This window comes from Aulonocara stuartgranti (genome assembly GCF_965226115.1).
Source record: "Aulonocara stuartgranti genome assembly, chromosome: 20".
Lineage (NCBI taxonomy): Eukaryota > Metazoa > Chordata > Actinopteri > Cichliformes > Cichlidae > Aulonocara > Aulonocara stuartgranti.
In genome coordinates, this window is record NC_138956.1 from 17,967,990 (window position 1) to 17,982,500 (window position 14,511).

The 14,511-nt window shown below is 41.5% G+C and overlaps 1 protein-coding gene across 1 annotated transcript in view; it reads left to right on the forward strand.

Annotated features, from left to right (window-relative positions):
* Positions 1 to 1,220: 1,220 nt before the first annotated feature.
* The window catches only part of ap4b1 (adaptor related protein complex 4 subunit beta 1), a 47,119-nt gene continuing 33,828 nt past the window's right edge, over positions 1,221 to 14,511 (forward strand). The window contains exons 1-5 of the mRNA XM_082519373.1: positions 1,221 to 1,319; positions 1,493 to 1,610; positions 11,383 to 11,607; positions 11,687 to 11,817; positions 11,973 to 12,120. Coding sequence (XP_082375499.1) covers positions 1,498 to 1,610; positions 11,383 to 11,607; positions 11,687 to 11,817; positions 11,973 to 12,120 — 617 coding nt within the window. The 5' untranslated portion in view covers positions 1,221 to 1,319; positions 1,493 to 1,497. The remainder of the gene's footprint in view (positions 1,320 to 1,492; positions 1,611 to 11,382; positions 11,608 to 11,686; positions 11,818 to 11,972; positions 12,121 to 14,511) is intronic.

A 14,511-nucleotide genomic window follows, 5' to 3' on the forward strand; every position in this document is an offset into this window, starting at 1 on the left:
CGCATGTGCCTCATTTAGCATGATCTTGTTCTGGAAGACAAAAAAAAAACATCCACTGAGACCTACCTACCTACCTACCTGGAGTAAATAGAGTAGTATTGATCTACTGGGTGGATGAATATATGCAAATGCACTGCTAACAGTTTTTCAGTTAAATTCTGGATTTTGTCATCTTCAAATGGCTGCATGCGTAGAAAGTTATAGCGGCATACGGCCTGATTTACACTGGGTTACCAAAGTGATCTGTGTACAGATAGCTGATCCATGCATGTTTGCATGTAAACCTGATGCTGTCTGAGGGATTTCCATGGAAATCAGTGAGTCCCTCCCTGGACAACACAAGAATAAGTTCACAGGAGTAGGTTGAATTTTGGTTATTTTTAAATCACCTTATTTGTGCCACCATTTCCTGCATAAACATCAGTGCAGGATAAAACCAGATGAAATGTTCTGGACAGAAGAGACGCATTACAAGTTTTCTGTAATTTCAACCAAATCAATTTAAAGCAAAATGTAACAATATTGAGTGAAAATCATATTGTTTTCCCCATTTTTTCCATAACCAACTTTGAGCATCAGCATCATGGGATATATCAGTTTCAATAGGAAAACTACAAGTTAATGTTTAATGTAAAGGAACTGAGCTCTTGCTGCTACTCTCCTAGCTTCTGACTTTCCACATTTGCATCTGGACCAACATTCATGTGCATGATTTAAAAAAAATATTTTCTTTTGATTATAGCAGTCTTGTCATAATTATTTGAGTTTATTCTTATGCTATACAAAGTCTGATTATCAGCCAAGAGTAGAAAAGGACTGTATGGTCCCAGACATCCAGGGATGAAATATAGATAATTTAGTTTAATAGTTGGTTTGTGGATCTACAAATTTGATCTTTTTTGCTGTGTGCATTTACTTTTCTGTTTTAAACAATACTATGCTTATAGAAAGAATGTAACAAGGGTCACTGAAACTCAACAGTTTCTTAGGTGCCTGCAGTGGTTTAATCCAGATCTGCTCTAGACAGTTAAATCTATAAGACTGTACCCTATGTCGGTCTGCACACGATTAACAACCACTGTCAGATGGAGTAAATGGAGTAAAGCAACATTTTCCACCGAAATATAAACAAAGTATCAGATAGGGGAGAGTATTACCTTTGTCGTGCTATACTCACGCCAGCCAGCAGAGAGCAGCGTGGGATTAAAACGAGGAAAAACAACACTGAAGAAGAAATGCGGATGTGTAGAGGGAGTAATTATTCTAGTCCTTTTTGTTGTGTTGTTACGGATGAACTTCGTCCTTCAAAGTGCTAAACGGTAACGCTTTTAAAATGAACAAGTTCGTGTGTTACTGGGTCATATAAAAGCTTTGCGTTTTATCTCACCGGCTGAACGCTGGGTCACCGGCTGCGTTATCAAAACAACAGCCAGAGGTGCAGTTGGACCTGCTTGTTACTGACAAGCAGAATGATGTTTTTTGTGTCTCTTAGCTACCATGCCTTATCTGGGCGGGGAGGAGACGGTGAGGGAGCTGAGGAGAGCTCTGTCCAACCCCAACGTCCAGTCAGACCCGCTGCGGTACAGGAACACCATCCTCAAAGTGATCAGGTACTCATCTCATCCCTCTGCTCAGCCACCAGGCGCTGCGGTTTGCCTGCAAGGTCGCATTCATCTGTCAAACGGGGCCGGTGTTCCAGATCTACTGGCGTTTAGATCAACTGGCGTTGGTCGAACAGATGTGTGGCAGTCTTGCGTTTCAGGAGCTGCTACCGACAAACCAGCAAAAAAAACGCCAAATGTGTCATCTGTGACACTTGTGAGGTTATCTCAAACACACTCTGTCAGCAGAGGTGGGACCAAGTCATTGTTTTGCAAGTCTCAAGTAAGTCTCAAGTCTTTATCCTCAAGTCTCAAGTCAAGTCTCAAGTAATGTCAGGCAAGTCAGAGTCGAGTCTCAAGTCACTGGTGTAAAAGTCCAAGTAAAGTCACAAGTCTGAAATTTTGAATTTCAAGTCCTTTCGAGTCTTTAAAAAAAACGAAAAAAGGATGTTGCAGTTATGCTAAATGTAAATATTAGACCATGTAATTTTTAAATCTGTGTTTTTCTCAACACATGACAAAATAGTGAACTTAGAAAATATACACAAATTGTGAAATTGCACCTCTTTAAAATGCAGCTCAATTAAACCTAGCTCCAAGAATAATTTTCACTGACAGTTCTGAGATAAGCTGCATGTTATTCTTGGATGCGCTTGTAGGACCGGCTTTAAAATCGCATGACAAAAATATCATACACATTAAAAAAAAACTGCATCACCAACGTAGCCTGGACAACATTTGCTAGTTAGATGAAGTCAGCTATCTCATCGTAGCATATTTATGTGCATATTTATAATCATACGGTTCTTGGAGTGAGTGCACACACTCATGAAGTTTAGTAACTTCAGGTCACTGCAACAAGCCCAGGTACAGTTTACCGACGGATGGGTGCAGGACCTTGAAATGCACCGTGTAGAACGAAAGACCATCGTACGTATCATAAGTTTACCAGTCTCACAAATCGTCGTCATAAATACACATTCGTTAACCGTTTATTAATAGGACCTTTGAGCTCAACGGTAATTAATTAGTAGTGGAAATAATTTCTGGTACGCATTACAGAAATGTAGCAGTGACAATAATATTGTATGCTGTAATCGTACTGGGCAATTAGTGATACAAAACAACTATTTTATCCTGTGAATAAAAGTATGTTTTTGTCAATGTACCATAATAACAGAAGCGAAACACAATATTGTGTCAGGACAATTCACTATTTATGCACAATAAACAAAGGAGCATAGCGCGACAATTTCTGTTCAGCGCCAGACTTGCTTGTAACCTATATCACCAATTATGTTATGAAAATGACGCATTAACTACAACAGAAGACTGACCTTTGTGGGAATGCTTGGAGCAGACTAACCTGTGAGCTGGAGTGTTCTGGGACGTTATATTTGGTCTTTGAATGGCTGCGATCCAGGCCATCCGTCGCCTCTTTGTTACTTCGGAAACATGGCTCGAACAATTTCTCTTAAACGTCGTAATCCGATAACAACCGATTTCTTTACCCGTCGGCTTCCCGTGGCTGTCATGTGACCGGCTATTGCAGTTAATAATACAACAGCTTCTTGCCATTTTTTGTGTTTCTTTTTATCGCTGTATAACTGATTTCAATTAAAAGCCTGCGTGCGCTAGTACCTCTTGCCACGAGTTCCCAGAATCCTTTGTGGTTCTACCCCAGAATGACATCACATTTTCAATCTCTATATGCATGTTACATTTTATATTTGGGGTAAAATATCAAGTCTTTTCAAGTAAACCAGTTCAAGTCCAATTCAAGTCCCAGGTCATTGGTGTAAAAGTCTAAGTCAAGTCACAAGTCTTACAACATTTTTTCAAGTCAAGTCTAAAGTCATAAAATTAATGACTCGAGTCTGACTCGAGTCCAAGTCATGTGACTCGAGTCCACACCTCTGTCTGTCAGTCTTGATGCTGTTGAACAACAAAATGTTTAAAAATGTGGCGAGTTTACCTGGCGATATCCTCATGCGCGACGCAATCGCGAAAACAGCAAACAATTAACACCACGCCGATGTTGTTCACGGGACAGCAAGAGTAAACGATCGGGAGACTCTTGTCGTCGTTATCGTTCCCCTCGCACGGTTTATTTCTCCGAATTCAGCGTTTTTGCTTCATAACTACAGCATGCAGTTTACTTTGTGCACTAACATGGAGTCGAGTCAACCAGCGCCACCTCTGGCCAAGTGCCACAGCCTACAGCCAGATCAACTTGTGACACACATCTACACCACGTTTGAATTCGTGTCATGCACATTTGTACCTTTCAATTGTGTCTGTTTGTGCGTCATGCAAATAAACCTTTGAAATGAATGAAATGACACTAATATTTCACTAGTGTTGTAGTGTAGTCGTTAGTGTAGTCTGCCTGTGTCTTTTCTCTGCGAACAAACATTTTAGAGTTGGTTGTTATATACAGTCTGTATAAGTGTGGTTAATCTAATAAACATTTGTAAGGAGATGGCAGTTACTGTGAATTCACAGCAGTTACACAGTGATTAGTAATAAACAGCCAGTGAGAGTGAGTGGATTTAAGAAAGTCAGTGACTCAGGTGTGTCGCTTGGTTTGTCATCTGTTTGTGAGACTGGAGGAGACGTAGAAATCCTTTGTTTTAAATCTTAGTTAGGAAGGTTCCTGTTTGAAAACAAGCACTCTTTGTGAGAAATGCAAGAAATACATCTGCAGAAAGCACACAGTTACATTCTGTCCATCATGTGGACAAAATAGAAAATGTTGAGCATTGAAAAACTGAGAACGTTGGGCAAGTTCAAAAGAAATGTGTTTGTAAGAACGAAAAACCAAATTGTTCCTAAAATAGTTATGGAAAGTCTAACTGTTGTATGTCTGTGTTCTACATGTTTATCTAATGGAAAATAAAGTTGCTATTGTTTTATTGCAGTTTTTGGATAATTCTGAGTGGATTTACACAGTACGGATCTAAATGACCCGCAACAAAATCAATGTCAATTGTTTGTTCTTCAACTTAATACAAGGGTTAATTTCCAAAACTTGCTTATGATCTTCAATTTGTAGCAGATCCACTATCACACAGCAGCTGGAGCAGTCTCCAATGGAGGTCAGTCCACTGCTGCCACCTGTGGCCAAGTACCATAGCCTACTACTAGATTAACTTGTGACACATCTGCACCTGCTGCTATGATCACATTGAGTAGAGGCTGAGTGGCTGCACTAACCCCTGGTACATCCAGATCTACCCACAAACATGTTGACAGATACAATCCCGGCAATGTGGATTGTCAACACTGAAAACAATCAGTAAGCAAAGACAACAGGGATCAATTTCTTCTGTTTATTTAGCACCCACAACATTTGTAGTCGCCTTTTGTAGAAGCTTCTCGGATGAGAGGTGAAACGTCTTCAAGCAACTTAAAGAAGTCCAGACGCTTTTCTTTGCAAGCTCCTTTGACTACGATGACCTGGATGACTGAGAACCTTCACAGACATATTGCCGTACATTTTGGGAGGAACACCCTTCAACTGGTGCGGGAGTATGAAAGGGAATCAAGGAAACTAGCGGATTATAGGAACCATCTCCGTTTCAACCTAAGATGTAGACAAAGCAGAGTTGTTCCTAAGAGCCTGCGCCTTGGATCCACTGTCAGGGGATACAGAGCAGACTTGATTCTACAGAGAGCACAAAATCACCTTTTAAGTGAAAGGATAAGACAGGTCCATTTCACCATAGATGCCCTCCAGATCAAGATCAGCCAGACCCTGCAGGAACTGGAAATCCTTCTACCCTCTCCAATCTTAGAAGAGGTTTACAAGTTTGTGGACAAGGCTCAGCGGGCCCAACACTCTAAAGGAAAAGAAAGACAACGCAGGAAATTTCACACCTTGCTTTCAAAAACACACACTCCTCATCCTGAACCTACACAACCCAGAGAAGAAAACACACCTGAAGTCAGTCAGGAGAAATGGGTTAAGAACTTTTCAGACAGGATTCTCACTGAACCTGAAAAGAGAGTATTAGCCAAAGGACTCAATTTTGCCATTTCTCCACAAAAGTTGCCCATAGTGGACCTCATCACAGCCACAGAATCTGCCATACGGATTAATAAATTATCACAGACAGAAGCAGAGCAAATCAGGATGAAAGTCTCAGCCACGCTCTCCAGTGCCAAAGTCCCTCCATCCAACCTCACAATACAGGAAAAGAAGGCCGTCGCTTCCCTGAGCAAAGACCACAACATCACTGTTTTACCAGCTGATAAGGGAAGATGCACCGTGGTCCTAAACACTACAGATTACCATACAAAGATCACTACTCTCCTCAGTGACAACAATACCTACGAAGCCCTAAAGCGAGACCCCACAAGCAGCTACAAAAAGAAAGTTATAGCTTGCCTTCAAGACTTTGAAAAGGACAAAATTATTGACCGCCTTACATATCACCGCCTTTACCCAGGGGATGCCATACCCTGCATTTACGGACTTCCTAAAATCCACAAGGAAGCTGTCCCACTCAAACCCATAGTCAGCAGCATAAACTCAGCCACTTATAACATTGCTAAACACCTTGCTACCATCCTTGCGCCTCTCGTGGGGAACACCCCACACCACATCAAGAACTCCACCGACTTCACCGACAAGGTCCAGAAACTTACCCTGGATCCAGATGAAACCATGGTGTCCTTTGATGTAGTCTCTCTCTTCACTTGCATACCCACCACGGAGGCCGTGGAGACTGTCAGAAAACGACTACAAGAAGACAGCTCCTTGGAGGACAGGACCAACTTCACATCAGATCTGCACACTGTTAGACCTCTGCCTCACCACTACATATTTCAAGTACAACGAAGGCTTTTACAGACAAAAACATGGCTGTGCCATGGGCTCCCCCATGTCACCTATTGTAGCCAACCTTTACATGGAGGAAGTGGAAAGGAAGGCTCTTGGCTCTTTCAAAGGAAGAGTACCCAGCCACTGGTACAGATATGTGGACGACACCTGGGTCAAAATCAAGACACAAGAAGTGGAATCCTTCACTGCGCACATTAACTCTGTGGATAAAAACATCAGGTTCACCAGGGAAGACACAAAGGACAACTGTTTGCCTTTCCTGGACTGCGCCGTGCACATTGAAGAGAACGGCAAACTCAACATCGAAGTTTACCGGAAGCCCACACACACGGACCAGTACCTCCTCTTTGACTCCCATCACCCTTTGGAACACAAACTTGGAGTAATTAGGACCCTACACCACCGGGCAGAACATGTTCCCTCTAAGCCTGAAGGAAAAAAGAAAGAACACACACATGTAAAGGAAGCACTCAAAACATGCGGCTATCCTAAATGGGCGTTCTTAAAGTCAGCAAAGAGGCACAGAAAAGAAGACCAGACACCAGCGAGGGAGGATAAGAAGGACAGACGCAACAACATTGTCATCCCCTATGTAGCCGGTGTATCAGAGAAACTCAGGAGAGTTTTCTCCAAGCATGACATCCCGGTGCATTTCAGACCCAGCAACACGCTCAGACAAAAACTGGTTCACCCGAAAGACAAAACGCCAAAACACAAACTTAACAATGTGGTGTATGCTGTACAGTGCAGCGAGGAATGCTCAGACCTCTACATTGGAGAGACCAAACAGCCACTTCACAAGCGCATGGCACAACACAGAAGAGCCACCTCCACAGGACAATACTCAGCAGTCCATCTGCATCTTAGGATAAAGGACACTCTTTCGAGGATACCAATGTTCACATTTTGGACAGAGAGGACAGATGGTTTGAAAGAGGAGTGAAAGAAGCCATCTATGTCCACTGTGAGCGACCATCTTTGAACAGAGGCGGGGGTTTACGACACCAACTCTCTGCCATCTATAATCCAGTTTTGAGATCCCTTCCCAGACGCCTTAACGCCCACTGGGCCATCTGACCTCAGGAATTCGCATGATAAGGTGGGGCCAGGTTTCACAATGAACACACCCGAAACTCTGGCTGATTGGGACCCACACCCAGTTTCACACCTTGGCTCAGGCGATTAGAGGATCATCAGGGGGTCCTTTTGTCCCTCTGTGGGGGGTTACTCTCACTAGGTTTATATCTGGGACTCTCCACCATTTGACCTTAGAACTGAAGAAGCTTCTCGGATGAGAGGTGAAACGTCTTCAAGCAACTTAAAGAAGTCCAGACGCTTTTCTTTGCAAGCTCCTTTGACTACGATGACCTGGATGACTGAGAACCTTCACAGACAATTGAAAGGTACAAATGTGCATGACACGAATTCAAACGTGGTGTAGATGTGTGTCACAAGTTGATCTGGCTGTAGGCTGTGGCACTTGGCCAGAGGTGGCGCTGGTTGACTCGACTCCATGTTAGTGCACAAAGTAAACTGCACGCTGTAGTTATGAAGCAAAAACGCTGAATTCGGAGAAATAAACCGTGCGAGGGGAACGATAACGACGACAAGAGTCTCCCGATCGTTTACTCTTGCTGTCCCGTGAACAACATCGGCGTGGTGTTAATTGTTTGCTGTTTTCGCGATTGCGTCGCGCATGAGGATATCGCCAGGTAAACTCGCCACATTTTTAAACATTTTGTTGTTCAACAGCATCAAGACTGACAGAGTGTGTTTGAGATAACCTCACAAGTGTCACAGATGACACATTTGGCGTTTTTTTGCTGGTTTGTCGGTAGCAGCTCCTGAAACGCAAGACTGCCACACATCTGTTCGACCAACGCCAGTTGATCTAAACGCCAGTAGATCTGGAACACCGGGCACACATTTGCTTTTGGGAACCTGCTTACCACCCCAACCCATCCCCCATGCAATTTAAGTTAATTGTCACTGGAAAAAGCAGGTGTTAGCTAGCAGCTAACTGGAAATATGAAAGAATGACATCATTTTTGTGGGAAATTACAATACAGCTTTGTTGGTTCTGTAGATGACTGCTATTGTTGTAGATTTACGTAGATATCTGTGCACAAGGAAATCAGCTTCATTGTAAATGTGCTGGATTCCATGTTTATGAGAAATACGAGTTTGGCAGTCTTTTATTAGACATTGACTTCTATTCAGTATTCTATTCAGAAGTTATTTATTAAAATCAGAGGTAATGCTGTGTGCTTAGCTGATGGAGAGCAGGTTGCTATGGTTATGGTTAAGGATGATGGTTTAAATCGACATTATGAGCCTACACATGCAGAGAACTATAAGAACTTGACTGATGCAGAACAAGAACAGACATCTGCAAAAGCAGCAAGGACTTTTTACCAAGCTGTACACAACCAGGAGCTTTGTCGATATTCTCACAAAATTGCAAAAAACACTTAGTCATTTCATGATGAGGATTTTAAGAGTGTTTGTTGTCCACAAGGCAGCCCAGTTGAAACTTCCCACACATAAGGAGAAATGCTCAGAAGAAACTATGTGAACAAACATTCTCAGTAATGATGTTTAACAAATTGAGATACAGTCCCTGCACACTTGTATCAGTACATTCTTCCAACTGCTGACAACGAGTCATAAGCATCTAACTGTGAATAAGAAGAAAATGAGATAATCGCAGTGAAAATGGTTGTAAATTGTTGTCAGCGTTGTTAACATTTTGCTTATTTATTGTGGAAGCTCAGATTGATGAAATTCATTTTACACCCAATTGAACAGTCCCACATGTGGCTCGATTCACTATGATTCATTTTTGTGTCTTTTGTAAAGTCTCGCTCTTTGCTGTGTCTTTGACGGAAAGAGAGCTGAAGTGTTGAAACAACAGAAAAAAACAGCAAGCTACTTAATTCAACATCCCTTGTGTTAACAGATGCGTTAAACTGTAATCACTTTGTGAAACACTGGTGTAGACTACATATCATAAACAATCTGGAAAGTTAGGCAACATTAAACAAATACATAAAACTATACTAAAAGTATGGATTCTAGTAATTCAAATACAATTTAAGGATCATGAAAAATACACGAGAAACATCAAAATGGAAAGCTGTGAGGAGATGGACCCAGGAAAACAGGGCTCTTTTTTTACATTGGCTTCATTATTAAGACCCCAAAGTTCCATTCGCCTTTTATATAAATAATATTGGAAAGGAAAGTGAACATATAAGCATTATACAACCCCTAGGTACCAATCGTACCCCTCAGTAGTAACACTCTGTTGTTTTGACTAATACTCCCCTTTGTTTCAATGGCTTAAGACCAACTAGGACTAGTGACATAGCACTAACATCACTGCTGACTGGGGGTTTATCATCCTGTTTTCACTACGAAGCAGTAGATCATTTCAAGGAAAGACGTAAGCTGAAGGTTTAAAGTGGACTTATTCTGTTCCAATAATGAATGTTGATCTTAAACACTGGGCAACATTAAAAAGAAAATTAGGTCAATATATGAAGATATACAGTACTGTGCAAAGGCTTGAGCCACCCCTCATTTCTTTATATTTTGCTTTCAGGCACCCAGACTTTCTTGTATGTTTTTTAAACAATATTTCACAAGGCTTTCTGACGTGTTTTTTTTAGACCTCAACTTCCTCTTTATTCATTTCCAGTCCAGTCCGTGTACCTCACTGTTTTCAGAGGGTTGTTTGTTGTTTGTTTTATATTATATATATTTCTTATCACTAACTTATGAAGGAAGCATTAAAGCATAAAAAGATGCCTAACTGAAGGGATGAATCATTGTGTCTGCACATAACTGACAACTTAGTAGCAAAGGCCTAGTTTGTGCTTTGTATTCTTTGTATTCTTTAGGCTCTTTTTTTACTAGCAGCCTGTTGCAAAAATACATAATTTGTTCCAATTTGTTTGTTAAATTTACAGAAATGCCAACAGTAACAGTAACAGTAATTCAATTTTATTTATATAGCGCCAAATCACAACATAAGTCGCCTCAAGGCGCTTCATAGATACAGAGAAAAACCCAACAATCATATGACCCCCTATGAGCAAGCACTTTGGCAACAGTGTTTGAAAGACATGAAATAGTATTTTTGCTCTAATGAGGTTAAAACTATTAGCCTAAAACTATCTCAAAGTGGCGTGCAGGCTGTCCCTAAAGAAACTGAGGACAAAAGCAGAAGTGGCAGGCTTAAGAAATACTGTCTACCGCAGTTGAATGGTATCTGAAAACATGGTGGAGGCTCTGTCATGGTTTGGGGTTGCATTTCAGCCAGTGTGTTGGGGAGCATGCCAGAACTGATGGAATTATGAAGACAGAAAAGTACTGTCAGATTTAATCTACCGTGCAATACCATCCGGATAGCATCTGATTGGCAGTGGATTTGTTTGTCAGTACGGCAATGATTCCAAACAGAGTACCAATGCAGTAAAAACAAACCTATAGAGAAAAACACACAATGGAGCACTTGCTTCCCTAGAGCCCAGACATGAATATTATTGAAGCAGTGGGGGATCATCTTGATATAGAGCAGAACAAAAGACAACCAGCTTCCAAAGGAGAGCTTTGGATCTCTTTCAAGAAGCCTGCAGAAATATTCTTCTCTGCACTCACATGTTTTTGAAATATCTGGGCACTGACAAAGTTGTGTTAGTAAGAAGAATATGTTAATGAAATGTTTGTTAAATGTGATGTTAAAAGGTTTTCCTGTGTCCTATCATTTCCTCTTGTTCCATGTGTCTCTTTCTTTGTTCTCTTTCCCCATTTTTCATTTTCCTTTAATCTTTCTTTCTCTATTTCAACTCTGACTGTCCCCTCCTTATTCATTCCCGCTTTTGTCTTTCTTCTTGTTTATCTGGCCCCCTTCTACTCCCCCTTCCATTTCAGGACCATGTCACAAGGGGTAGATGTGTCTGGCCTGTTCAGTGAGATGGTGAAAGCCTGTGCCACAGTAGATGTAGTCCAGAAGAAATTGGTTTATGTCTTCCTGTGTTCCTACGCCACTTTAAACCCGGAGTTGTCCCTGCTGGTCATCAACACTCTGAGGAAGGACTGCCAGGATCCAAACCCAATGGTCCGCAGTCTAGCCCTCAGGAACATGACCAACCTCAGGTGAGCTGTTGTACACAGGGACCTCAGTGTAAGCTGCCACATCCACTCATAACTGGTTTTGAATGTGTCTGTGTGCCAGGTTACCCAGCCTGGTGGAGTATGTGGAGCAGCCTCTAACAGCAGGACTGAGAGACAGAGCAGCCTGCGTACGACGTGTGGCTGTACTCGGCTGGGCCAAATTGCACAACCTCCATCCTAGCTCTGAGATAGGTGGGGATTTTTTTATCCCGTTAACACAGTTCTCTTCTTCTCTTGCAAGAAAGAAGAAAGTTAATCCCATCACTATTGATGTATCAGCAGGTGTGTTTCACTTGCTGATACATCAGCGTCATGTACAGAAACCTCTTGTTTGTGATTCTTTCCAGATGCAGCAGTGGTGAATGAACTTTACAGCCTCCTGAGGGACCCGGACCCCGTGGTGATGGTGAATTGCCTCCGAGCTTTGGAGGAGATCCTGAAGGAGGAGGGTGGTATCGCTATTAACAAACCCATTACCCACCACCTGCTCAACAGGTTGGTCCACAGTTAAAACATCAGATGAAATGTGGATACATGAAATCTGTCAAAATAAGGATGCTCTGGTATGCAGTTTATTTTACTGTTAGTGCTGAACTGCATTAGGTCTTTGATTAATTTCAATGTGAATTTTTTAGGGGCGTGCCCTACTGTTTTACCTTTAGGCAAAGTAGGTAGCTGAAGTGGTGGATGGTGACACATCTAGAAAACTGTGAAATTTCACCAGAAGAAAACTAATCCCATCACAGGAAGAAGTTAAAAAAAGAGGGGGGGGGGGGGTAAAGAAGGAGAGGGTTGAAGAAAGCCATTAATTTGTTTCTAATGTTTTTACATTCTTCTCTTCATCTGCTACTCAGTTAATGGGGGAAAAAAGGCATTCTGTCTTCTTACTGAAATTGAATTCATTTTTTGTCTAATGAGAGCCTTAATCTGCAGGACTGTCTGTGTGTGTGGCTATCATCCAGCCTTCTACAGATAGCTAATCATATCAGCAGAGCCAAATAGCTTCCTGTTAGACTTCTGTCTAAACCAGCATTATAGACAGGAAGAGCAATGTGCACATAAATATATTTCCCTGCATGTTTAACTATTGTAGCATAGCATAACACTGGCAACGTCCAGGTGACTTTCCTCAGCCGTATGTGCTACCAGGCTATTTTGTTTTATTCATTTTTGTCAGTGACAGCAAATTTCCACTACTGGCACTGGTGAGATGTAAGAACTTGCCCAGGAACTGACCCTAAATAATCACGCTTATAAAATCACATTTTATTCCATCACCTAACATCAAGATTATATTTTGTCCTAACATAGAAACTGTATTTGAAACTGATTTCTCAGTGGCAAAATGAGTTCGTAAACTATAATGAATGCACATCACATTATCAGTTTCAAACTGATAATGTGTTTTGGCTGAAAGGTAATACTTATGTTTGAGCTGAGCAGCTGTGGCTCACATATTACAGTCTGTCTCTCCTTCCTGTTTTTGTTTTGTTTTTTTCCCTTTCCTTTATGGTGTTATGTGGATAAAGGCAGTATGTGTAGTTTGTAGTTCATGTAAGTTTCGCTACTTGTTTTGTTACGCTTAGTGGAGACCTTCCCAAAGTGTGGGGGGCGCAGAGCCATTGCAGGGGGGGGCGCGGTGTGAAAAGGGGGAAAAAAACAAAAACAAACAAGGCTTGGACACTGCTAGCACGGGGCAACCACACAAACGCAAAGCAGGAGATGAAGCATAGCTGAATATGTTTCCAAACCAACTTCATTTTAAGCCAAAGACTAGAAAATATGGTGAAGCATATTTTCTGTTAAGGGTTCAATATTGAGGAGGAGAGTAAAAACAACCATGGTCCAGAAGAGCTTGGTCAAACAATCGATTTTAATGACCACACGCAGCGTGGGGAGATGTACACTGCAAAACATCAGCTGTAGATCTCCGCCCAAAAAGACACTTCAGATTGCTTTTGATTCATCAGGGTTAACGCCCCCTCATGCATCATCAGATACAATACATGCATACGTCAAATCAAAACCACAATGACTTTTAACACAGTTTGAAAAGAACATTGTCTTCGTCTCCACGGCAGGTGCTTCCTGTCAATCTTCTGACTCTCGTTTCTCCAAAACCTCGGGCCATGCTCTGGAACAAACTACCAATTCTGCACACACAAAAATGCAGTTGCAAGAAAATATATCTGAACTCTCACCTAGAACATAAGCCTACCTACTGTGTGTGTGTGTGTGTGTGTGTGTGTGTGTGTGTGTGTGGCTCGACCTCACACGAACTTTGTTTTATGAGAAGAGAGGCCAATTCTCATGTGCATAATAACCTAACTGAAACTATATCTGTAATATGTTGAATAAATGTTTTAATCAAGAACCTCTACTAAAAGCTTAATCAAAAGATATAAATGAATAAAAGACAATAATTAATAACCTGGTTATTCAAATAGCATCATCCAAACAGCTCCTCAAAGTAACTTTCACTTTCACAAGCACGCTCTGCAAAAGCCTGCGCTTCCTGTCTACTTTGGCACAGAGTGTACTCAGAGTTAGGGCCTTCTTTTATCAGAATCAGCACATACACATTTAAGATTTATAACAAGCATTCAAAAGCATTTAAGATTATTGATTTAACTCAACAGTTTAACGTGGTTATAACTGCACCTGTAATAAAGGCTAATTGGGTACCAATATGTTTAAACATCTGAATACAATATCAATACTGTAAACTGTATGATTAATGCAATGGTAATGATGATGATTATGATTATGAACCATAGCAGTAAAATAATTTCCCTGATCTCCACACTTCCCTTTGGCTTCACCTGCACAAGTGCCAAGGTAGGTCTACCCTGCAGAATTGGTCTTTCCTTCGTCTGGAGCAGCGCT